This window comes from Colobus angolensis, unplaced genomic scaffold (assembly GCF_000951035.1).
Source record: "Colobus angolensis palliatus isolate OR3802 unplaced genomic scaffold, Cang.pa_1.0 Scaffold299, whole genome shotgun sequence".
NCBI classification, from domain to species: domain Eukaryota; kingdom Metazoa; phylum Chordata; class Mammalia; order Primates; family Cercopithecidae; genus Colobus; species Colobus angolensis.
In genome coordinates this window covers 3,319,377-3,343,776 of record NW_012116254.1, presented here as the reverse complement: position 1 = coordinate 3,343,776, position 24,400 = coordinate 3,319,377, and the positions used below count along the sequence as shown (strand labels likewise).

At 47.8% G+C, this 24,400-nt stretch overlaps 1 protein-coding gene across 1 annotated transcript in view; it reads left to right on the top strand.

Moving 5' to 3' along the window:
- Positions 1 to 4,216: 4,216 nt before the first annotated feature.
- LOXHD1 (lipoxygenase homology domains 1) overlaps positions 4,217 to 24,400 on the top strand; it is a 185,779-nt gene continuing 165,595 nt past the window's right edge. Inside the window, exons 1-4 of the mRNA XM_011949343.1 lie at positions 4,217 to 4,346; positions 12,723 to 12,837; positions 19,927 to 20,007; positions 22,145 to 22,329. Coding sequence (XP_011804733.1) covers positions 4,217 to 4,346; positions 12,723 to 12,837; positions 19,927 to 20,007; positions 22,145 to 22,329 — 511 coding nt within the window. The remainder of the gene's footprint in view (positions 4,347 to 12,722; positions 12,838 to 19,926; positions 20,008 to 22,144; positions 22,330 to 24,400) is intronic.

Sequence of the window (24,400 nt, the reverse complement as noted above, 5' to 3'; positions counted from 1 at the left end):
GTAACAAGGAAATAATGTGTTCTCACATCAGTTTTCTGGAGAAATGATTCTTGCAGGTGAACTGTAGGAATTCCAGCCTGAGTGAGGTGGGAGTAATTTGCTGGGTGGCCAGTAGGGGTGTGATCCCAGTGAGAGAGGCGGGAGGAGAGGACTAAGGCAGTGGCACTGGGAAGAGAGAAGAGAGGTCCGATTCCAAAAATGGGGTCTGTCTGCCATTGACAATGAGGGAATTGGGTGTGCTTTTGATCGTGACAGTGAGGCCATCAGAAGAGGAATGGGGTTGGTGGAAATGGGGCAGGTTGGAGCCAGTGTGGTTGGAGAATGGGGTAAGGAGGTGAGAGCCTGCAGGCCTTGGAGACAGGTTATGGTTTTGTCCTAAGGTCAGCGAAAGCCACTGGAGCACATAAGCTGGGGAGAGACATGATCTGATTTATTTTTAATAAAATCTGCTTTGAGCAGAGTGGGTTGGAGGGGGCAGAAGTGGTTGAAGGCTCACTGTTCCAACACTCTGAGTAGCTGAATCCAGGGAGAAGGCTTGCCCAAAGTGGCTGTGGGAACTAACATTTCAGTGAACCAGAAAACCACCAACCTCACAACACTGCATCACTCTCCTGCTCCCAGAGGAGGAGATGCCTCATTTTGAGACATCAGATTAGCTGGTTACCTTGAGAAATAAGGGGCACGTAGTCGGTGGGGAGCTGTGGTGGCAGGCGGAGCTGCCCGGACATGCGTGTATGTTATTTGCATCGATGTATGCTCACTATCACCACCTTCCCACTACATATTTGTAATTCACTTTTGCATTTACTTTCAAAGGTCACGTTCCTTTTCTGCTAGGCACTGGAGGCACACAGGACTTGCTTAGAAAAACTGAAGTCTGAGGGAAAAAATAGGCAGTTGGGATAGAGTGAATCATTGGTCTCAATACTTCACCCCTCACTGTGTCCACACCCCCTGCCATGTAACTTTACAGCCCCCAAAATAAAGAGCACTTCCTTGCCTCTTGACTCTGGGCTTAGATGTATGTGTTGATTTGTTTATCCAAAGGGTGTCAGCAGATGTGATGTAACTAAAAGGCCTCCCAGGTGCTTGCATCTCCCTATGTTGCTGCTAGTCCCAAACTTCTGGGCTCAAGCGATCCTCCTGCCTTGGCCTTCCAAAGTGCTGGGTTTACAGGTGTGAGGCACTGCACCCATCAGGCCTGTTTTCTGATCCTATAGTTTTACCTTTTAGAGAATGTTACATCATTGTAATCACACAACATGTATTTTTTCTGACCACTTTTCTGCACTTAGTATAGTGCTTTCCAGATGCATCCATGTTGTAGCATGTTTCCCTACTCCCTTCCTTTCTATTGTTGAGTATTATTGCCTGTACAGACGTACCTCAGTTTGTTTACCCACTGGCCAGGTGATGAACGCCTGAGTTGTGTCCAGTTTTTGGTTATGAATAAAGCTGCTATGAACATTTACATACAGATCTTGTGTGGACATCCTTTTTCATTTCTCTTAGGTAAATACCAAGGAGTGGAATTTCTGGGTTGCATGGGAAGTATTTGCTTTGCTTTATTTTCCAAAGTGGCTGTACCATTTTACGCTCCAACTAGCAGTGTGAGAGTTCTGGCTGCTCATGTCCCTATCAACTCTCGGTATTTGTGATGGTTAATTTTTGGTGTCAACATGACTGGATTAAGGATACCTAGAGAGCTGGTAAGGCATGATTTCTGGGTGTGTCCGTGAGGGTGTTTCTAGAGGAGATTGGCATGTGAGTCAGTGAACTGAGTGGGGAATATGTGCCCTCAATGTGGGTGGGCACCATGCAATCGACTGGGGCCCCGACAGAACAAAGAGGCAAAGGAAAGGTGAATGCTTTCTCTCTCTCCTGGAGCTGGGACACCCTTCTTCTCCTGTCCTTGGGCATCAGAACTCTAGGTTCTCCAGTCTTTGGACTCTGGGACTTGCCCCAGCACCCCCTCACCACCAGATTCTCAGGTTTTGGGCCTGGGACTGAGAACTACACCATGGGTTTCCCAGGTTCCCAAGCCTTCTGACTTGGACCCACCACACTACCAGCCTTCCTACGTCTCCAGCATGCAGACTGCCTGTTGTGGGACTTCTCAGCATCCATAATCCCATGGGTTAATGCTCCTAGTAAGCCTTCTTTCATATATCTATTGATCTGTCTACCCTAGTGGTTCTGTCACTCTGGAGAACCTTGAAATAATATAGAAATAATATGGAATTATTTCCCTGACCTCCTAGCCAGTGTGTTCCAGTACCATGGGATTCTCTAAAAATATTTTGATTTCAGCTTTTAAAATTCTAAGAAACAGCTGGGCGCAGTGGCTCATGCCTGTAATCCCAGCACTTTGTGAGGCCAAGGCGGGCAGATCACAAGGTTAGGAGTTCGAGACCAGCCTGACTAACATGGCGAAACTCTGTCTCTACTAAAAATACAAAAATTAGCTGGGCGTGGTGGCCCGTGTTTGTAATTCCAGATACTCAGGAGGCTGAGGCAGGAGAATCACTTGAACCCGGGAGGCAGAGGTTGCAGTGAGCTGAGATCACACCACTGCACTCCAGCCTGGGCGACAAAACGAGACTCCGTCTCAAAAAAGAATTCTAAGAAACGTTTTGTTATTTTTTCCCTGAGTGGGTACTCGTGTAAAATGAGTTTTCTTAGGAGATTCCCAGTGATCCTTAAAGGAAGGTCTCTTCCTAAAGAATCCAGGTGTGTAAACAGCAGCGGTCAAACCACGTATTGCCAGAAGGGGGCGCGCGTCACCCACCATTAAACTTCACTCCTGGTTCTCCGCGGACTTTTGAGTTGCCTCAAGGGCGGCCCCTCAGGTGAATGGGGGAGGAGGGGAGGTTGATCTTTCCTGGGTGGGAACGTTAGGGGTTAGAGATGCCTCCCCCTAGTGGAAGATTTGAATGGCTCCAAAGAGCAGGGCAGGACCAAAGCTGCCCCAGGCTGCCGGGGAGGCATGTGAGTGCAGACTGCTGATCAGGCGTCCCCTCCAAGTCCTCTCCTCCTCTCCAACTGAAATTCCCCTTTAGAGTCACTACTTTGGCTTAGAGGACAAAAATCACACGTGTTGCTTGTAGAGGGCTCCTGTCAGCACACCTAACATACCTGGGAAGCGATGCAGGGCCCCTCAACACAGCTGCACATGAAAGTCACCAGGAGCTTTGCAAACTGGAGCCCAGGCTGCGTTCCAAACCAAGCAAATCAGACTCTCTGGGGGTGGGACCCACGTATTAGCATTCAACACCTCTCCAGGGGATTCTGGTGTGCAGCCAGGGCTGTGCGCCCTGGGGTAGGAGCTTGCTGAAACTCTCCTGTGAGTCCAGGTGAGCTGATCGAGTTAGTGAGTTCACCTGGGAAGGCATCAGCTAAGATGATGTTTAAACTTTAGTGCATATAAAGCTCACCTGGCAGGGGCAGTGGGGAGAGTTGTCTGAGTGTCTGTGAGAGGTGCCCTAGCTTTCCTCGTGCCCAGCGGCCACTTCCGGAAGCCCGCAGTCTTGAGGAGATGGAATCAGAGAGAGAGAACGAGAAGGATCCAGTGAGAACCCTGCCTGCTCTGTAAGGCGATCAGAGGTCATGAATAATGGAGAGAAACGGGGGCCTCTGAGTCCTGGGAGCCTGGCTGATTCCGGGACCCCGCCTTCCTCAGGAGGGTCCCGTGTGGGCTGTGAGGCTTGGGAGATCTCCTGGGTGAGGAGCCCTCACCTGTTCCTGGGGTGGCCTGGAGGGATCCCAGGTGGCCCCCTGGCTGTCAGGCCAGGTGGGAAGTGGACACCAAGGGCTCCGTGTCACCTGATTCTCCACAGGGAGGAGAGGGGGCTGGTGGGGAGGAGAGAGGGGAAGGAGGCCAGCCTGCCCTGAACGCCATGAATAAGTGATGAGGCCCAAGTAGAAGCCCCAGGACAGGTACAGAGGAGGAGGTGGCTCGCCAGAGGGTGGTGGAAGGGGACAGGGACAGGAGGTTCAGAGATTAAGGCACTGAGGTTCAGCTCAGGAGCCAGAGAGGGCAGAGGGAACAGCATCTTGGGCACGGGGAAACCAAGAAAAGGGGGTACTCTGGCCCACCCAGGCCTGAGCTACAGGAAGGCCATGGGCGCCGGAGCTCAGGGAGGAGGTCTCAGGTTCCCGCAGGTGTGAGGAGGCGGCACAGTGAGCCTGCGAGCGCTGGGAGAAGGCAGCCGACAGAATGATGCCCCAGAAGAAAAAGCGGAGGAAGAAGGACATCGACTTCCTGGCCCTGTACGAAGCAGAGCTGCTGAACTACGCCTCGGAGGACGACGAGGGGGAGCTGGAACACGAGTACTACAAGGCCAAAGGTGCAGGGTCCCAGCCTGGGGGGCGTGGGTGGTGCAGCTGACTGAGGATGGGCAGGGGTCTGTTCCTGGCTGTAGGGGAATCATTCTAAGATTTTGGAGCAAACCCTTTCTCACTGATTATCCCGTGTGTCTATCCCACATCCCCTCGGAGTACGAAGGCAGGCATTATGCGGTGTGGTGGGGTCCCTGTTGTACATACAGGTGGAGCTACTTGCCTTTAGCCCCCGATTCTCAGTGGAACAGAATAGACTAGAGTCGCAGTGCCCCACGGCCCCATGTTCTCCAGCTCCTGAACGTCCCCAAAGCCACGTTCCAGTCTGGTCCCCGAGAATGTGGTCTGCATCAGGCAGAGCACCCTGAACTTCTGGGGCCATGAAGGGATGTCTTGGGGAGGAAGCCTGACCCCTCATCCTATGCCCATGGTGGTTGATGGAAATGGGGAGCCTGGGGCTTTGCAAGGAGATGTCCGTCCCATATGCAGAGGGCAGCCGGTGCTCTGGACCCCGGGGCCTTGTCCTTCTAGTCTCATCTTTCGCTGGGCCACACGAGACCTGCTTGAAATTGCTCTAACTCCTTGCCAGGTAAACCAAAGAAGAGGTGAACTGTGACCCTGGAGCTGGTTTTGGCCTGCAGAGTTTAAGTTGTTTTTTTCCCTTCCTGTGTTTTGAAATCTTTTTGTCTGTGAATGCCAATAGGCTGTGGACATCCAGTTAATCACAGTCTCCACCACTCCCTGTCATCTCATATTAGGTCTGGTTTACTCATCGGTGCTGCCTGCCTGGTCTCTGAAGTCACTTAAATTCTCAGTGCTGACTCCAAAGTAGCTCACTAGTCCCTGTAAGCACCATATTCATCCATGCATTCACTCATTCATTCATTCAACAAGTATTTATTGAATGTGTGCCCTGTGCCTGCCCATGGCCTTGTTTGTCCTCCCCTTTCTCCCTCTTCCTGTCCTCACTTTGAAAGCCCAGCTCAGATCCCACCTCTTCCATGAAGCCCTCCTTGATTCCAGTCCACCACGAGTTCCCTGATTATACCCAATTCATAATTGTTCCATTGTTTCCTGCAAGGCTGGTGTGTCTGGCTTGCAGCCACAGACACCCTAAACTCTGTGAGGGTGGGGCCTTGCTGTACTTGTCTTTAGTCCTCTTTGTTCAGCCCCTACACAGACCCGAGCTCAGAGAAGGTAGTCTCAGCTGGGGTCAGGAAGGCTGTGGCCCCTTTCCAGGTACAGGATCCTGGGCATCTCCAGGGATAGAAATGGGGGCTGTAGTAGACGGAAGTGGGCCCAGGACAAAGGAAGCATTGGCCACCTTCTAACAGCACACATGCCTCAAGCTCTGACCCTCTTGTGAGGAGAGGGGCTGGGAGGTGAAACATCGGGGAGGCATCCCCACCATATGTGCTTGGCTTCCCAGGTGACTCTCCCCAGCCACCGTGACTGCTGGTGAGATCATTCTAGAACCTCTCACAGCCAGCACACTATAGACTTTTGTTTATAGGCTCTGCGTGCCTCAGCGTGGCCACAGTGATCCTTCTTTTTATGCTTTCCGAAGCCCTTTTACTAATGTTCTCATGTTTGATCCTTAAGATCCCTGAGCACAGTCAAGGCAGGCAGATTAGTATACTTCACAAATTAAAAAAGTGAAGCCCTGAGACATTAAGTGACTTGAGCAAGGTCACAAACAGAATGGACCACAAGGACCTCAAATATCTTTTTCCAGGCAAGTGCCCCATTTCATCTCATGATTCTGCCAAATAGGATCATGCACCATGCGCCAGGCACTGAGCTAAGCACTTTATTCATGTTAACCAATTTCATCTTCACGATGACACATTGAGGCAGATGTGTTATATCCTTTTTTTTTTTTTCAGTTGAGGAATCTGAAGCACAGAGAGGTTAAGTAACTTGCTCAAGATCACACAGCTAGTAAATAGCAGAGTTAGGATTTGAATCCGGCTGGTCTGGCTGGTCCTTGCTCTTGTACTGCCCAATTTTGACTGCAGTAAAAATAGCTGGAGAAGAGCAAGTGGAGGTGGGTGCCATGCTGACATTTCTAAGGGAACCATGGACTCTCCTGTCTGTTGCAGGGTACTGCCTATAAATGTGGATGATGCTAATGGTGGTCACATGCTGAGCTCCAGCTGTGCTGTCATCGTCATCCTCAGTGCTAGAACAACGGGTCCCCTACTTCCTTTGAACTCTGGGCTCTGGTGTTAGATGGAGAGTCTTGATGAGTGTGATGGGGAGGAAGAAGGAGGGAAGAAAAGCCTAGGTGTTCCTTCTCTTTTCCTTAGGCTGCCTTCTGGCTACCCTGGGGTTCCCCAATAACCAGAGGGAGGACAGCAGCTCCCTCAGTGCTTTGAGGGTAGGCTGAACCAGGCACATTGCTCTGTCTCCTAAGACAGGGCCCATGATGGGAAGAACAACCCATTCCAGAATTGGAGAGTAGAAGGGGCCTCAGAGGCCATCCCGCACAGGCTTCCAGCCCTGGAGGCATCTCCTCTCCTGCATCCTAGACAGAGTCCCCCAGCATCTGTTGGGATATAAATTTTGCAAGGCAGCTTCCTTGGGGATGTTGTCAATGGAAATGATAGCAATGATTTCTCTCTTAGTCCATTGGTGCTGCTATATCAGAATACCTGAGACTGGGTGATTTATAAAGAACATATATATATTTTTTCTTCCTCAAAAGTTCTGGAGGCTGAGAAGTCTATGATCAAGGTGCCAGTGTCTGTTGAGAACTTTCTTGCTGTGTTCCCACGTGGCAATAGGCAGAAGGACCAGCCCCTTTATAAGAGCACCTAATCCCTTTCATGAGGGGGAAGCTCTCATGGCCTAATCACCTCTTAAAGGCACCACCCCTTAATACTATCACAATGGCAACACCTGAATTTTGGAGAGGACACATTCAAACTATAGTAATGGTGATGATGATGATAGTAACCACTTATGAAATGCCTATCTTTTCATGCAACTGTGGAAGAATGTCTATAAGGTAAATTCCCAGAAATGTAAATTCTAGGTCAATGAGTTTAAGCATTGAAAGCTATTTTACTTAATCCTTATCACAGTCCTTCAAGGAGGAATTTATTCCCACTTCAGAGGTGAGGAAATTGAAGCTTAGTAAACCATTTGCTTGAAATCACATAGCCAGTAATGGTAGAACTGGGCTTCAAATCCTGATCAGTTTTGTTCCATATTGATTCGTTGATTGTTTCATTCATTCATATGATCATTCATTCATCCAGGTAATTGTTTGAGTACCTCTCATGTGCTGGGCTGTTGCTAAGAGCAACATTCTGTTGCAATTGACAATTCTTTGTGCTGACTAGGAGACTTTATTAGAGGGGGCTTCCCATCCGGAGTCCAACAGAATTCTGTGTCCTCTACAAGGTATCTGTCTTCTAAAGATAGTTTCTTCAGTTATTTGAATTGAGTTTTTCTTTAAATTATAATTTTAAAATTGAGCAATAATGTATATACAGTACAAAACTTATGAAGGTACAGTAACACATTTTTACATATGCATACACTTGTGCAACCACTATTCAGATCAGAATATGAAACATTTCCAGCCCCCAGAATGCTCCTTCACACCCCTTCTCAGAGGCAACAAATCCCGATTCTGTCATCATAGGTTAGTCTTTTTCTTGTTCTTAAACTTTTTTTTTTGGAGATGGAGTCTTGCTCTGTCACCCAGGCTGGAGTGCAGTGGTGCAACCTTGGCTCAGTGCAAACTCCACCTCCCAGATTCAAGGAATTCTCCTGCCTCAACCTCCCGAGTAGCTGGGATTACAGGTGCGTGCCACCTGCCCAGCTAATTTTTGCACTAATTACAGTGCCACCATGCCCAGCTAATTTTTGTATTTTTAGTAGAGACGGGGTTTGACCATGTTGGTCAGGCTGGTCTTGAACTACTGACCTCGTGATCCGCCTGCCTCGGCCTCCCAAAGTGCTGGGATTACAGGTGTGAGCCACCGCTCCTGGCCTGTTCTTGACCTTTTAAATGGAATCATACAGTGTATACATTTGTGTGGGTCTAGCTTTTTTTTCAGCATTATATCTGATATATCCATGTGTGACACATTATATAGTTTGTTCTTTTTTATTGCTGATTACTATTGCATTTGATACATACACCACCGTCTACTTAGGCATTCCATTGTCAATGAACATTTGGGTTATTTCTGTTTTTTTTTTTTTTTTTTTTTTTTTTTTGCTATTACAAGTTAAGCTACTACAAATCTGGTACACATATTCTGATGAACACATGTACTTGCTTCTCTTAGATTTATAATTGGAAGTGGAATTGCTGGGTCACAAGTGAGCATATGTTTCGTTACCAGTGCTCGGATCGATTTACATGTATGAGAGTGACAATGGCTCCACATTCTTGCCCATACTTGGTATTGTCAGTCTTCTTATTTTTAGCCATTCTGGTGGGTACATGGCAGTGTCTCATTGTAGTTTTAATTTGCATTTCCCTGATAAATAGGCTGAGAACTTTTCCATATGTCTATTGGCTACGTGGCTATCCTCTTTTGTGGCATGCCTGTGTAAGTTTTTAGTCCATTTTTCAACTTTATTGAGGTATAATTTACTTATAATAAAATGCATCTATTTTAAATGTTCTGTTTGATGAGTGCTACATTCTTGCATCCACTAGGAAATCAATATATGGAACATTTAAATTGGCCCTCAGGGGTTCCCTGTGTTCCTTCCCAGTCAATCCCCCTTACTTCTGACCCCAGGCAACCACTTTTCTGCTTCTTGCTACAATAGATTAGATTGGTCTCTTCTAGAGTTTCATATAAATGACATGATAAAGTATGTCGTGTTTTGCATCTGACTTCTGCGTAAAACGCACGTGAGAGTCATCTGTATTGCACATCAGGAGTTCATTCTGTTTTATTGCTGAGTAGTATTCTGTTGTATGGATGTACCACAGTTCATTTATCTATGCCCCTATTGATGGACGTTTAGGGTGTTTCCAGTTTGGGTCTATTAGGAATAAAGCTGTTATGAACATTTGCGTGTAGTTCTTTGGGGGGACATGCTTTCATTTCTCTTGGGTAAAGACTTAAAAGTGAAATTTCTGGGTATTAAGTGTACACTTATCTTCTTTTTTTTTTTTTGTTTTTTGAGACTGAGTCTCTCGCTGTGTGGCCCAGGCTGGAGTGCAGTGGCCGGATCTCAGCTCACTACAAGCTCCGCCTCCCGGGTTTACCCCATTCTCCTGCCTCGGCCTCCCGAGTAGCTGGGACTACAGGCACCCGCCACCTCGCCCAACTAGATTTTTGGGTTTTTTTTCTTGTATTTTTTAGTAGAGACGGGGTTTCACCATGTTAGCCAGGATGGTCTCGATCTCCTGACCTCGTGATCCGCCCGTCTCGGCCTCCCAAAGTGCTGGGATTACAGGCTTGAGCCACCGCGCCCAGCCTACACTTATCTTCTTAAAAACTTGTTGCCCATTGAAAAAGTAGTGTGATTTCCTCTTTTTCTTATTGATTGATGTGAATTTTTGGTATCTTCTGGCTCTGAGTACTTTGTTGGATATATGCATTCCAAATACCTTCTCCTAGTCTGTGGCTTGCCTTTCTCTCGATGGTCTCAATTTTAATGAAGTCCAGTTTGTCAGTTTTTTTAGTGGTTTGTGCCTTTTTTTTTTTTTTTTTTTTTGAGACAGAGTCTCGCTCTGCTGCCCAGGCTGGAGTGCAGTGGCGTGATCTCAGCTCACTGCAAGCTCCGCCTCCCAGGTTCACGTCATTCTCCTGCCTCAGCTTCCCGAGTAGCTGGGACTACAGGTGCCTGCCACCATGCCTGGCTAATTTTTTTGTAGTTTTAGTAGAGACGGGGTTTCACCGTGTCAGCCAGGATGGTCTCGATCTCCTGACTTCGTGATCCGCCCGACTTGGCCTCCCAAAGTGCTGGGATTACAGGTGTGATCCACCATGCCTGGCCTTGTGTCCTGTTTAAGAAGTAGCTGTGTATCCCAGAATCAACTATTGACCTAGTTTTTCATTCCTCTCCTATGCCTCTCCAATGCTCCTCTCCTTTTCTCCAAACTAAGCATTCTCCGGTGTCTATGTCTTCTCTCATGTGCTGTGGTTCTAGAATTCCCACCAGGCTGGTCATTCTTCTGCAGGCATTTGGTTTGGGAATGCCTTTATGTACAAGCTGTGTGGGCATCACGTGAGGTCCCAGGTCTGTGCTGAGAGGAGTCAGGAGTGAGCTCCAGGGGCTGATCAGGCTCCCTGTGGTATAGACTATTAAGAGTTAAGGCTTTGCTTATCACAAGAGACAAGGAGTTGTGCAAATATATGGCTGCTTTTCTCTCCCTAAAGGTGCCTCGATGGGAACTTCATCAGAACCAAGGACATCAAAAGGTCCACTCACCCCAAAACACTCCTGCTCCTGGTGCCTCCCGGGCCTGTAAGGACCACATGAGAATGAGAGGTCTCCTGAAGGGCTCCTGGAATAGCAGTGGATTGTGTGCTTGTTAGTTGAGCTACATCTAACCTGCCAAAAGAACAAACTCTTAGCTCTCAGAGTTGAAATGGGCTTTTCAGTATGAACAATAGTTTTAAAATCAGGCTACTATTTGTTGAGTTTCTTCTATGTGCCAGAGGCTTTCCATACATCATCTCTAATCCCCAGAATGCCCTGCAAACCAGGTAAGTTCATCTAGGTGTTACAGAGAGACTGGCACTTGTCCAGGGTCACCTTGCTCAAAGTGGAGGAGCCAGTGGCTGCATCCAGGTCTCTGTGGTACTAGAGTCCAGCACTTTCTACCAGCCCACACTGGCTCTGGGCATGCTGAAATATGAATGATATCTGTAAAGTACCTGCCAAGGTGCCTAGCACACAACAGCACACTCCACGTTATTTATATTTCTCCTTCCTCCCTGATTCCCCCTCGCACTTGCCACTTGTGCCCTCTGTGGAATGGGCTCTGAATTGACAGGTTTGAATAATGAATGTCTAACTTCAAAATATCCTCCTAACCAGCCTGGTGTCTTTGGGGCAGCTCAAATATACTCAGCATCTGGTTGGGGATCTGCTCTGAGAAGACCGGAAGTAGAAATAATAATAGGTTTGCTGTAAAAATCAGGTACAATCACATACGTAAGCCCTTAGCTCAGGGCATATAGTAAGCAACCACTCAGTGTTGTTTATTACTACAATTATTAAGTATTAATGTAATCTGGTATTGATACCACTGTAATATTAATATTACAATCTAGTGATGTGGTGGGCATTGATCATATGCCCCAAATATTTAAAACACCCTCCCCAAATTTTGCTGACTCTTCACATTGTAAATTCCATATTCCCAACGTGGAATTATGATTTTCTCAGCCTTCTGTGGTGCAGATATGTACCTTAGATTTCCAGAACTGTCTGTTCCAGTGCAAGATTTTGATTCAGACGTGAGCATCATAATGGAGTGAGCTGGGGACAAGGAATTATTTTTGAGACATGAGTAGCAGAAGGACAGGGAGGTGATGGTGGGCTGTTTTCTGCTCTTGGCAGAGGTGATGTGGCTCTGGGGTGGCTGGTAGCAGCAAACTTCCCCAGGTTCTGTGCTGTGATTCCAGGAGTTGCTTCTGGAAATGGGTAAAGGGCATGTGCCTCCAGCCTTTCCAAAACTTCTGTAAGCCTTCTAATATCCCTGTTGCATCCTGCTTGCTTCACTTGGCTGGAGTAGATTCTGCTGTCTCTAAGAATCCAGATGCATTCTTGCCTTCTCTCTCCAGGAAGTGGATAGGGCTCCAATTGTACTGATGCCCTGAATAAGAAAGGTGTTGATAGTAAACAGAATAAGCTTCAAGGGATTGAGGAGAGAGAAATCAGAGCCCCTGACAAAAAAGGACCCCCTGCAAAGCTCTGCACACCCAGCCCTGGGACAGCTTATTCTGAGACTGAAATGTCAGTGTCCAGGAGGTCATGGGAGGTGACAGCTGGCCACAGTCACCTTGTGTAGAGGGCAGAGAGGAAGCTGGGAGCTGGGTGCAGGCTCTGAAGAAGGCCATGTCTAGGAGGGTACCCGTGTGTTGTGCTGGAAAGATTACGGAATGGGCACCGGGAGGCTTTGGGCCGGGCTCTGGTATTGATACTGTGCAGGGCCTGCCCCCTTGCCCTCAGCCTCCTCATGTGCAAAATGAATGCATGGTTTAAGTGTGAAGTTTCAGTCTTGCAGCAGGACATATTGTGGGTCTCACCATGGCTCAGAAGCCTACAGGATGCAGCAGGGATTCCCAGAGTCCTTTGTGCTTGGGCCTCCCCAGCAAGGGCTGGCTTCTCCAGGCCCACACAGGATTCCGGTTTTTTTCTGAGCCTGCAATCTGTTTCCTCCTCTCCTCCTCCAGTGTATGAAGTGGTCACAGCCACGGGGGATGTTCGCGGTGCAGGGACGGATGCCAATGTCTTCATCACGCTTTTTGGAGAGAATGGGCTCTCTCCCAAGCTCCAGCTCACCAGCAAGTGAGTACGCACTTGGCCTTGGTGGGATCCTGGGCCATTAGTCTTGTCGATTAAGTTCTAGAACCCAAGGGTGGCCTGCTTCTCTGGGGAGAAGGCACATCTGACCACAGGTGTATTAAGTGGTATGAAGCCTCTGCTAATGACAGACCGTGTACCAGCCGGGGATCTCCCGGTGACCTCCTGTGCACCTCCCCCCAGCTCCTCTCTTGATTTTTGTGAACAGTAATGCCTCCTATGGATCTCAGAATTGCCAAGAATCCATATTAGCTATCCCTTAGTTCCATGTGACTTTGGCCCAGTCTCTCTGCACCCAGGGCCTTGGTTTCCTCATATATCATCACACAGATATCAGGAAGACCACGTATGTGAGGGAGCTGTGAGTACAGACTACTGTGCACCGAGGTCTCACCAGGGACCAGTGTTGTGTTAAACCTGCCTGCCAGCCAGTGCACACCCAGCTCGCCGTAGGAATTGCTTGTGTGTGTGCTTGTGTGTGTGTATGCTTTGTGTGTTCTGTTTTATTATAACTAGTGAGAGTTAGGACCGTTGTCTCCTTCGGATCCTTTCCCCCACTGCACGCACACATACACCAATGAACATGCAAAACCTGAGAACATGTTAGCAGATGAACGGGATTTCAGAGACGTATAGGGCCGCAGGAGTGGTCTGTTCAGCTGGCTTTCAAAAATGTGCTGATTGGAACAGAATTGATCAGCTGGTTCTGGGGCCATGAAACATTTGAAAACTGCAGCTGTATTCTAATCTGCTCGTGGGGAAACCGAAGCCTAGAAAGGCATGAGTAGCTCAGAGTCATGGAGTTTTTCAATGGTGAAGCTGGTCCTTAAACCCCACATTTTTTTTTTTTTTTTTGAGCTGGAGTCTCGCTCTGTCGCCCAGGCTGGAGTGCAGTGATGCAATCTTGACTGACTGCAACCTCTGCCTCCCAAGTTCAAGCGACTCTCCTGACTCAGCCTCCAGAGTAGCTGGGACTACAGGCATGTGCCACCATAACTGGCTAATTTTTTGTATTTTTAGTAGAGATGGGGTTTCACCATGTTGGCAAGGCTGGTCTTGAACTCCTGGCTTTAAGTTATCTGCCCGTTTCAGCCTCCCGAAGTGTTGGGATTACAGGTGTGAGCCACTGTGCCTGGCCTTCAAACCTCACGTTCTTGATGTAGACAATTCCCTTGACCACATGGCCCTGTGGTCCCAGGGGGTGTGAGGAAGATGCTCCTTAAGACATCCTGGTGCCCCAGATTGTGACTCTGGAGTAAATGGCCTGGCACTTCCAGGGCTGGCAGAGGAAACTGTAGAGGCCAGGAGATCCCTGCACCCTGTACCTTGCAGGCTGGCCAGGCCCCATGTGACATGGGCTATAGCGTCCATGCTGCTGCATCGAGGCAGGTGTAATGTCCCATTTTATCCATTTCCGCAGAACAGGGTACCTGCCTTCTTGTACCTCTTACACGGCAGCTTGACTCGCTTGTGGAAGTCTTTCCGTCCGATGATGTGGGCACGGTAAAGAGAATACATGAAACCTCCATCCTCTTTGCCATGTGCTCCCAGGGTACACTGCTGTAGGGAGAAGCCACAAACAGTAGGGAGTTGCCCGGTTGGTTTCTGAAGTTCCCAACTTTTCCTTTTAAAACCAAATGAATCCTTTTCTCCTTTGATGGTGGTCTTCACTGCCTTCCCTCCTTTCAGACGTTCAGTATCCTCAGATTCTTCCCCTTTTTCATTTGCCAAAACGTCTTCTCAGGAAGGGCCCCTGAGCCACCCTTTATAATGTGGCATGGATTTCCACTGAACCTCCATTCCCAGGAGTCTGGGTTCCAGCCTTCCCTCTCATGGGGCCTGAAGGGGGTCTAGGACATGAATGAGCTGGCAGGGTTGGGACCTCCTGGCTTTGCTGAGATCCCATGGGGCAGCCTGGGGGATGGGAATCAACCCTCCCCAATTACCCCAGGGGTTGGCCCCAGAGACTGGTGGTGGTCTCTGTCTGTATCTGGGCCATGTTCCAGGTCAGGCAGCAAGAGCATAGGTCTGGCCAAGGCCCCAATCCAGCTGGTCAGGAGTGCTCTAGAGCAGAGTGGGTGGTCTCAGTGACGGGGACACAGTTCGGAGTCCCAGCTGTGGGGCTGGAGAGGAACTTCGAGGAGGGATGGAGGGAGCTGGAGGATGGGCTGGGGAAGGACTGTTCTGCGCTGCCAGCATCTCTCCCAGTTCTGTGTATATAGTCAGAGCTCAGCAAAGGCCAGTGGTATCAGTGTGGCTAGAGTGAGACTTTAAAGGGACACACACTTAATCTGGGTCTTAAGCGGTGAAAATAACTCAGATGAGAGAGAGAGGAAGAAAGAGCATCCTTTAGACTAAGGGAACCAGATTGCCAAAGTCTGGAGGCAGCAATGAGCCCTGAAGGCTGATGGGGGCAGAGGAGGCCTGTGACTGGGAATGTGGGACCATGTTGATGGGCAGGGAGGAGGCCTGTGACTGGGAATGTGGGACCATGTTGATGGGCAGGGAGGGGGAAAGTCAGAAAGGTCTCGAAGGTCAGGCTGAAGAAGGCTTTGCTGGAAAGCTGACCAGTGGAGGTTCAACTAACTGTATCAACAGAGATCATCTGAGCATAGTGAGCAGGAGGAGTGGGGAAGGAGGAGGCCAGAGTCTGTCTATGACAAGAACTGAGAAAAAGCCTTCAAAGAGCATTGAAGACATGGTCCTTGCTATCTAAGATCTTTCCATTCAAGATGGAAACTGCAGGTTGGGGAGGGGCATTGCTTTCTGAGGAATTCCAGGCTGCCCTTGCAACCCAGAACATATGGCAGCTGAGGTTCCCTTTTTCCATGAGGTTTAGATGCAGTTAGCTCAGGCCATCAGCTGCCCCACCCCATCCTGGGATCTGGCTGAGAATGTCCACTTCCCACAGTCTCCTCGCACCTCACTGTCTGCTGCACTTCTGTCCTCTCCACACTGAGCTATCCAAACCCAAACCTACAGAGGCAGCTAGAACCAACTGCCTTTTCCTTGCACACCCATAATACACACACACACATGCATATTTGCATGTAACGAACTTCACTGAGGTCCTGGCACCAGAGAGAGTTCACATTGCAGCAATGCAAACAACTTAAAAAGGAATAATAGAGCCTCAGTCTTACAACTTGGCCGTCCTCTTTCGTGGAGTTTCTCCTGACCTGTCCTTTGTGGCCTCTCGCCATGTCTCATCCCACCTCTCCCTCCTGTTTCTCCCACATTCTCTCTCTTCTTTCTCACCCTTCAATTCTTGTCATTCTTGTGCCTTTCCTTCTGTGCCTCAGGACTTCACTTTCACCCCCAAATGCTGTATTAGGATTTTTTTTCCCCGGTACAAAATAACTCCTTCTCCAAGAGGAACTTAGTACCAGTGCTGATTGTTTTCACGCTTGTGGCCTGGCGTCTGCATTCCTTGGTATCCATTGGACTTAGATTCCTCCATTAGTGAACCTCTACCCTGACCCCACCCCAGTTAAGCACCCACAGCAGTGGCTGCCAGAGGAAGGCCCCATCTTCTGGGTTTCCTCCCACCCTTCCCCATTAACCAGGGCCACCTCCAGCGCTGAGTCATGTGTTCGGAATATGGCAAAAGGATGGGATCTCATGTATCATCTGGAACATGGTTATTTGGTTGAAAATTCACCATCTGAGCATGTCAGAGAATGCCTGGCATTTTAGCCTGATGGCTCTGCCTGGCTGATGGCTAAAATGCCCCGTGCAACCTGTAAAGGATCTCCGTGTGGGGGTTCCTGCTGAATGGCAGGGGCTGTGCACTGCCTTAGCCTTTATCTGAGAATTGACCAGTGGCATTGGTGAGGCTCCAGCCTTCCGTAAGGAAACAAGAAGATTTCTAAGATTTCCTTTGACCCCAAACCCTCTCTCCTTTGCTATTTCTTTCCTATTCCCAGTTTTCTGAAACCCACAGGCGTTTGCAATCCAGAAGTGAGGATTTCAGAAGCTAATCCTGAGTTGGGGGCTTATTTGGAATGATCACAGCACCGACCCTGAGTGAAGGGAATCAGAAGAGCCCTATCACTGCTACTCTTTCCTCCTCCTCTTGTGACATGGAAAGCCTCCCCTTGTCTTCCAGAAAGAGACTGGTGTCCATCCAATAAGCACTGCGGAACCCAGAAATATTCCAGTGTAGTCCTGAGACAGCGCAGAGCACTCCCTTTGCTCTTGCTCTGTCTATCCTGGTAGATCTTATCCCTGGTGTCCCTGCTTTCATATATGCTCCTCCCCACCCCCCAGCAAGTGATATAAAGCGCCGCGCTATGGTGGATTATTTCACAAATGCTCTGGAACGTGTGTATTCATGTTCAGCCTGGTCGCTGGAAGGTAATGGAGGTAACTCACATTCTCTTTTTTTTTTTTTTCTTTTTTAGAGACAGGGTCTCACTCTGTCACCCAGGCTGGAGTGCAGTGGCAAGATCATGGCTCGTTCACTGCAACCTTAAAATCCTGGGCTCAAGTGATTCTCCTGCCTCAGCCTCCAGAGTAGCTGAGACTACAGGTACCTGCCAGCAGGCCCAGCCAATTTTTAAATTTTTTTGTAGACATATCTCTTGCTACATTGGCCAGGCTGGTCTTTAACTCCCGGCCTCAAATGAGCCTCCTGCCTCGGCCTCTCAAGACACTGTGATTATAGGCATAAGCCATTGCACCCACCACGTTCTTAAATGATACCGTCATGGGTGCAGGGCCTTTCTGGAGCTTTCCTTTACTGAATGCAACTGTTGGAGCTTCTTTTCTGGAACTTTCATCAGTAGCACCTCAGAAAGCCAGCTGCTTTCCTTCCAAGTCACACCTTGTCTTTGGCTAATAATGGGATTACTTCCCCTCCTTTCTCCCTATTGACTGGCAATGGCTATTTCTAAAATTTCAGGCACCATCAGAAGATGAAGCCCAGTAATTCCCAAACTGCTTCCAAAGAATTCAATCCAGGCAGTCTGCAGGCTGGGCTGGGGATGGGGGAGTTGCTGAAACACGGGATTGTGCTTTTTTCATAATTACAGAAACAATATGTGTTCCTTTTGGAAAGTTAAAAATGTATATAGACAAGAACAAAGAGCCAACACTTCATAATGGCCTCACCATCTAGACGTGATTTTTTAAAAATAAATCTTCGCACTCCATTGTTTTTAAATGAAGATGGTATCCCGTTTGTATTGATTATTCTGTTTGTACGTTCTGGTCTTAACCTACTTTTTCTTTTAAGCCTATGTTATAAACCTGTCTGTGTTTCATTAAGTATTTTTTTTTACAATAGGATTTTTAGTGGTTGCAAAGCATTTCATTATATAGCTTCCCAGGGTGACTGTTTCTTAGGGTGTTTATTTGATGGAGAGGCTCTTGTCTATTTATTCTAAAGTTCACTTGCCTTATCTTATATATTGGGAAAGAAAATACCTCTTATTCCTTTTTTTTTGTTTCCCATTCATATAATCCTGATGTGCAGAAACAATGTCCACACGTTCTCCAAGTCATTGACAGCTGCTGTGACTCTGAATCAAAGCGTGGGATGTGTTGTTATTCTCCTTTGAAAGTGAAATTCCCACATCAGCCAGACCCTCACGATTGCTAGTTTGATTTAGTTCCCTTTAAATGCTTGGTCTGGTAAGTTAGTTTCCTGGGCGGGAGGATTTACTGGTGCTTCAAGGAGAAAACTTCGTATTTTCCTTGCTCTTCATCAAGAGTTAACAGTCGACATTCTCTGTCTTTATTTTGCCAGTGGTGGAGGCACCTTGCCCTGCCTCTTCCCTCCCTTCCTAAGGTACCTGCAGCAAGCCTGGGCATCATCTCTTTCACTCCAGCAAACTCAGAAGGTTCTGTGCCTCTCTCCTCATCATCCTTTGCACCCAGGCTGCATACTGCGGGGGTCTCGTTTCCCTGCCAAGGCTGCCTCCATGTACATTGTTGTCTGGAGTTAAGGAAACTTCTCCCCAGGGCAGAATGTTCGACACCATGAGTCCATTCACAGAATCACTACTTCTGGGTTCTGTAGAACCTTAAAAGCCTTCTATTACCAACAGAGTCTGAGCCTGATGCCTTGGGGAGAAAGCCCTTCCCCTCCCACTTTTTTTAAAAGACGTCAATGGTGGATAAATCTTCTGTGATGGCACACATCTGCGATTTTCCTTTCCCATGAGCTGCATGCTGTTCCTGAGAGTCCTGGCTGAGAGCGCTGAGTGAGGCCTGCAGCTCTCAGCCCAGTGGGCTAAACTGGGGACAGCAGGAGCTGCTGGCAGGCCTGGGCTCGAATGACAGGGGCCCCGGCCCTGCACACAAGATGGAACAGCTGTTGGCATGAGCTCCGGGCTTCTGCTCCCAGAGGATTCTGTGGCGAGGCTGCTGCAGCCCTCCTGTGTCTACGCTCACTGTGCTTAGGATGCCCCTGAATCTGGACTTGCCTGGCTGCCTCATGGCTGATGTCTCAGGTGTACTTTCTTCTGTTCACACTGTTTGCAGAATGCCAGATATGCACTTCCCTCACTGCCCTACTTCCCTGGCTGCTGGTTTGGGGTTGAGTGTTTTCTTTCTTGTTGGAATGGCAGGACCATGGACTGCCACCCAAGGTCTGCATCTACTTGGGGCTGCCATTGCAACTTTTCCCAGCAAGAGCAAGGCCAGTGAGGGGGAGCGGCAAGAAGGCCCAAGAGCCCAAAGGCATTTATTCCTTCCTTCCTCCTCCATCCTCCCATCCCAGAGTAGCCAAAGGGCATGGGGTCATGACTGGGAGAGCCAGGTTCTGGTCCCAGTTCTGCTACCAACTAGCAGTTTGTAAAATGGGGCTGGTATTGCCTGTGTGCTTGTTTTAATGACTCATAGCAAGGATCAAATGAGAACCTGGGTGTGAGGGCATGGAATGATGCTAGCAGCCCCTGCCCTCCCCCCGGAACGATGTCAGAAGGGAATCTTGGAATGGGATCTGGTTGCTTATCGCTCTCCCCAGGAGTGGGATGATGGAGGAAGAAGCGGAACGCCAGCCCTTGGCTCTCCTCCCAGGCCTGTGAGCCAACAGCTGATCTGCACTAACTGTGCACGTGTTCATTGCAGGAGCGAGTCTGCCTTTGAGAAGGGCAACGTCGATGTGTTCCGGGTGAGAACCAACAATGTGGGCCTCATCTACAAAGTCAGGTGAGAAGCTGGCTCCTGACTAGGATTGAGGGTGGAGATGAAAGTGAGGGATCAACTTCACTATTGACACTTTCTGGGTATTAATTACTTCCCAGCTGTTATTTGAGGGGCTACCGAAGGCCCAAATCTTTCCCTCCCATCCTCAACTTCCCCACTGGAGATTCATTTTTTTTGGTTAAGACAATTCAAGACAAATTTTTACAGACTTGAGAATATGCTGTGAGAGACATTGTAGCACAGTGATTAGGGGCAGAGACTCTGAGTCCAGAGTGACTGGGTTCAAGTGTCTGTTCTGTTATTTACTAGCTGTGCCGCTTTGGACAGGTTATCTCTCCAAACCTCAGTTTCCTCCTCTGTAGCAATGGTGCCTCATCTGTGATAACCCTAGGACTCAATGAGTTAGTGCTTGAAACAGTAACTGGTACACAGTAAACACTCAGCAAGTAGTAGAGATACCAAGTTCTGTTGCCTCATGTTTTTGGACAGAGAGCATCCCCAGTCTTGCTCTCTCGGGGGGGTTCTTGTGAAGGTATAAGGAAAGATAACTCTACTAGTCCAGTGGCAGAGGAAGAGCCTTCAATTGCCCCCCTTTTCCTTCATTGTCCCTGCCATCCACCCCCATTCAAGTTCATGCCCCATTGTCAGATGTTCATCTGTGGTCTGATTGCACCCAGACTAAGGCTGGACAGGGGTCAAATGCAGCCTCAGTTTAGTCCTGATTTTTTTTCCCTTCCACTAGAAAATACAGGATCATGAACTCTCTTTCCTGGGGAAATAAGGGGTACATGAATATCTTGGGTATCAGTTAAGTGCAGGGAAGGAGATTATGAGCAGGGAAAGGGCTCTTGCAGGGGAGATTGGGAAGGGGGTATCATTGTGTGAGTAAAGGCAACCACTAGCTGAGGTCCTACTATGTGCTAGGCTTTATGCGAGACAGAGGCATACATCCTTCTAAGGGAGGGGCCTGGTATATCATGGGTTTTATTTGTCTGTTGGGGTTGTGTGCCGTATTGAGCTGTGGTTGTTCTGTTAACACCTGCAAGGATAAAGCCTCACAGGGATAAGATGTTTGATGCAAAGTGAGGTCCAGGGGTTAAGAAACTGGACCTTGGAGAGGAGATAGAGGGGGCTATGGGAAGTGTAAGAAGATTTTAGGGGACAGATTTTGAAGAGTCAGAATTTATGCTGCCCAGTGCAGCAGCCCCTGGCTATTACACTTGAAATGAGGCTAATCCAAATTGAGGTGTGCTGTCTGTAAAAAATACACATCAGATTTTTGAAGCCTTAGTACAAGAAAAAGAATGAAAAAATAGCTCATTAATACATTTTTACATAATTATATGTTGAGATGGTAAGTGGAATTAAATGAAACATATTATTAAAATTCTACCAGTTTCTTCGGATTTTTTTACATGTGGCTATTAGGAAAATTTTAAAATTGCATCTGTGGCTCGCATGTGTGACTCATGTTATGTCTGTGGGACCACCCTGGTCTAGATGGTCATAGGGGTCCTCTGGATTGTAGGACTGAGGGGAGTATCTGCTTGTTGTCCACGTCCGGGAGTCACGATGAAAAGAGGGACTCACTTAATCATCTCACAGCAATGGGAGGGGCAGTTGAGCCCCAGGGTATGAACTGTGTCCTGTAAATCAAGTGGTCTAGTTGGCTTCTGCCTTCTGGGTATTCCCTTATTATCTTTTCCCTTTACTGTCCCGTTTGACCTTGACTCAGCTGGATGTCAAGAAGTGTTGTGTGTATACATGCTTGGGCCAGAGTGGGAGAGGCTCACTGCTTCCAAAGTCCAGGGTAAGGAAATGGCACTGAATAGCCAGGACCTCAAAGGGAAAGATCAAGATGATCCCACGGCAAACCTTAGGGATCTTGGATTTTCTGTGAAAGGCGATAGTTAATATTTCCTTTCATGCAACGTACCAATGTAACATTCAGTAATGTGCACATCCACCTTGCAAGGTATCCCCATTGTATAGATGAGGAAACCGAGGTTCAAGAGATAAAGTAACAACAACAACAGAATAATTGGACCTCTCTTTGGAGTAAACATCTGGGTATTCCAGTATGGAAGGGGTGCTGTTTCAGTTCTGCCAGTGATGGTGTGGGACTTGGCTTCTGCCTCAGGATTGAGCATGACAACACGGGCTTGAATGCCAGCTGGTACCTGGACAATGTGATCGTGACCGACATGAAGAGGCCTCATCTCTGTTACTACTTCAACTGCAACAACTGGCTGAGCAAGGTGGAAGGTGACCGCCAGTGGTGCCGTGACCTGCTGGCCAGCTTCAACCCCATGGACATGCCAAGAGGTCAGTACCTAGGCTGGCCTGCCTGCCATCCCTCCCTGCCTGGGCTGGGCTCACCCAGGAAAGAATCATGCCTGTCTTGCTCTGGGCAGTCTCACCTACCTTATCTTGGCATCCTCCAGGGCCTTCCTGTTGGTTAGGGCCAAGGGGAAGCCCCATATCTTCCTGCGGCCTTCCTGTGGGCAAACTTTATGCTCTAGGGGTTCAAGGAGGTGGGAAATACAAGAGGACTTGGAGGCATGATGGAAGGATGGGTGCAGCCCTGAGCATATCCTGTGTTCTCAATGATTCTTGTCGATGGGGTGTCTATTGGAAGTCACCTTTGAGATCAAAGCAGCCTTCCCCATTTTCCTATCTTTTTTCTTTTCTTATGATGCCCAAGGCAGGTGAGTTATAGCCAAGGCATGGTGGGTAGGAATCAGAGCTTGCAGCTGCCAGAGCTCGTCATGCTGCCTTCTGACTCCTCCTGATTTTATGAGGAGTGAAACAATTTATTTCAAGTGACATCTCTGGACAAAGGCCTTAAATTCAATCATTTTAATTTTATAGGAATAATGGGAGGCAGATACCTTTGTCCCCCAAAGTTCTGGCCTCATCTCACCCCATCGCAGAACATATTTGCTTTTCCAAAAAGGGGGGCATTACATTGCAGGCACCATCACCAGAATACCCTGCTTTCATAGAGTCATGGACCTTGAAAGGAGAAGGGACCTGGGAGCCAGGAGATGAGAAGTGGCTTCCCACAGTCACTCAGTTGAACAACAGAAGGCCAACACACTTGTTGGAGTCTGCCTTCCAGCATGTACTCCAAGCTCCACCCTCTGTCCATTGTCTTGATGGGTTTTAGCTCTCGATTTTTGTATCTTCAATTTTCTACCTCCCAGCTCAACTTGACACTTGACTTGTTCCTCTGTGATTCCTATCATCATAACTTGCAACTTCATTGATTCTTTTTTATTTTTATTTTATTTGTTTATTTATGTATTTTTGAGATGGAGTTTCACTCTTGTTGCCTAGGCTGAAGTGAAATGGCACGATCTTGGCTCACTGTAATCTCTGCCTCCCAGGTTCAAGCGATTCTTCTGCCTCAGTCTCCTGAGTAGCTGGGATTACAGGCGCCCACCACCATACCCTACTAATTTTTTGTATTTTCAGTACAGACAGGGTTTCACCATGTTGGCCAGGCTGGTCTCAAACTCCTGACCTCAGGTGATCCACCCATCTCCCCCTCCCAAATTGTTGGGATTACAGGCGTGAGCCACTGCACCCGGCCATTAATTCTTTTAAAACATGTTATTGATCTTTCTCTGATTATAGAAACAAAATTTGATTATTGCAGAAAATTTAGAAAATAGAGATATGCAAACATAAAGAATACTTGTAATTCCATTACTTGAAAAAACAACACTGGTGATGTTTTTGTGTCTTCATTTCTAGCCTTTTCTATGCATACATAGTTTAAATGAATGGGCTGGTGCAACACCCCCTGTTTCACAGCATGACTACTTCTGTGCCATTAAACATTGCTCAACACCCCTCCTTGGAATGAGTCTGTGGTGCCCTGGAGCATGGAGGTACCATCATTTATTCACCAGATCCCTTATCATTGGACATTTGTATTGTGTTCCCCCTCTAAATAATTTTTGCTATTATAACAATACTATTATAAATACTGCACCTAAATCTTTGCACAGGTTTATGATTCTTCAAGATAAATTCCTAAGTGGAAAGTCTAAGTCAAGTGGAATGTACATGCTTAAAGTTTTTGAGGGACATTTCTGAATTGCTCTAGATAGGGTGTATCTGTGCACAGTATTACCAGCTGTGTAAGGGTGCCCATGTCCCTCACCCTTGCCAACATTTGGTTGTATTGTTTGATTTTCCAGTTGGATAATTAAAGGGGATTTTTGATGTTCTTTCTTTGATTACTGGTGAGGTTGAACATTTTTCATATATATATATATTTTTTATTATACTTTAAGTTCTAGGGTACATATGCATAACGTGCAGGTTTGTTACATATGTATACTTGTGCCATGTTGGTGTGCTGCACCCATCAACTCGTCAGCACCCA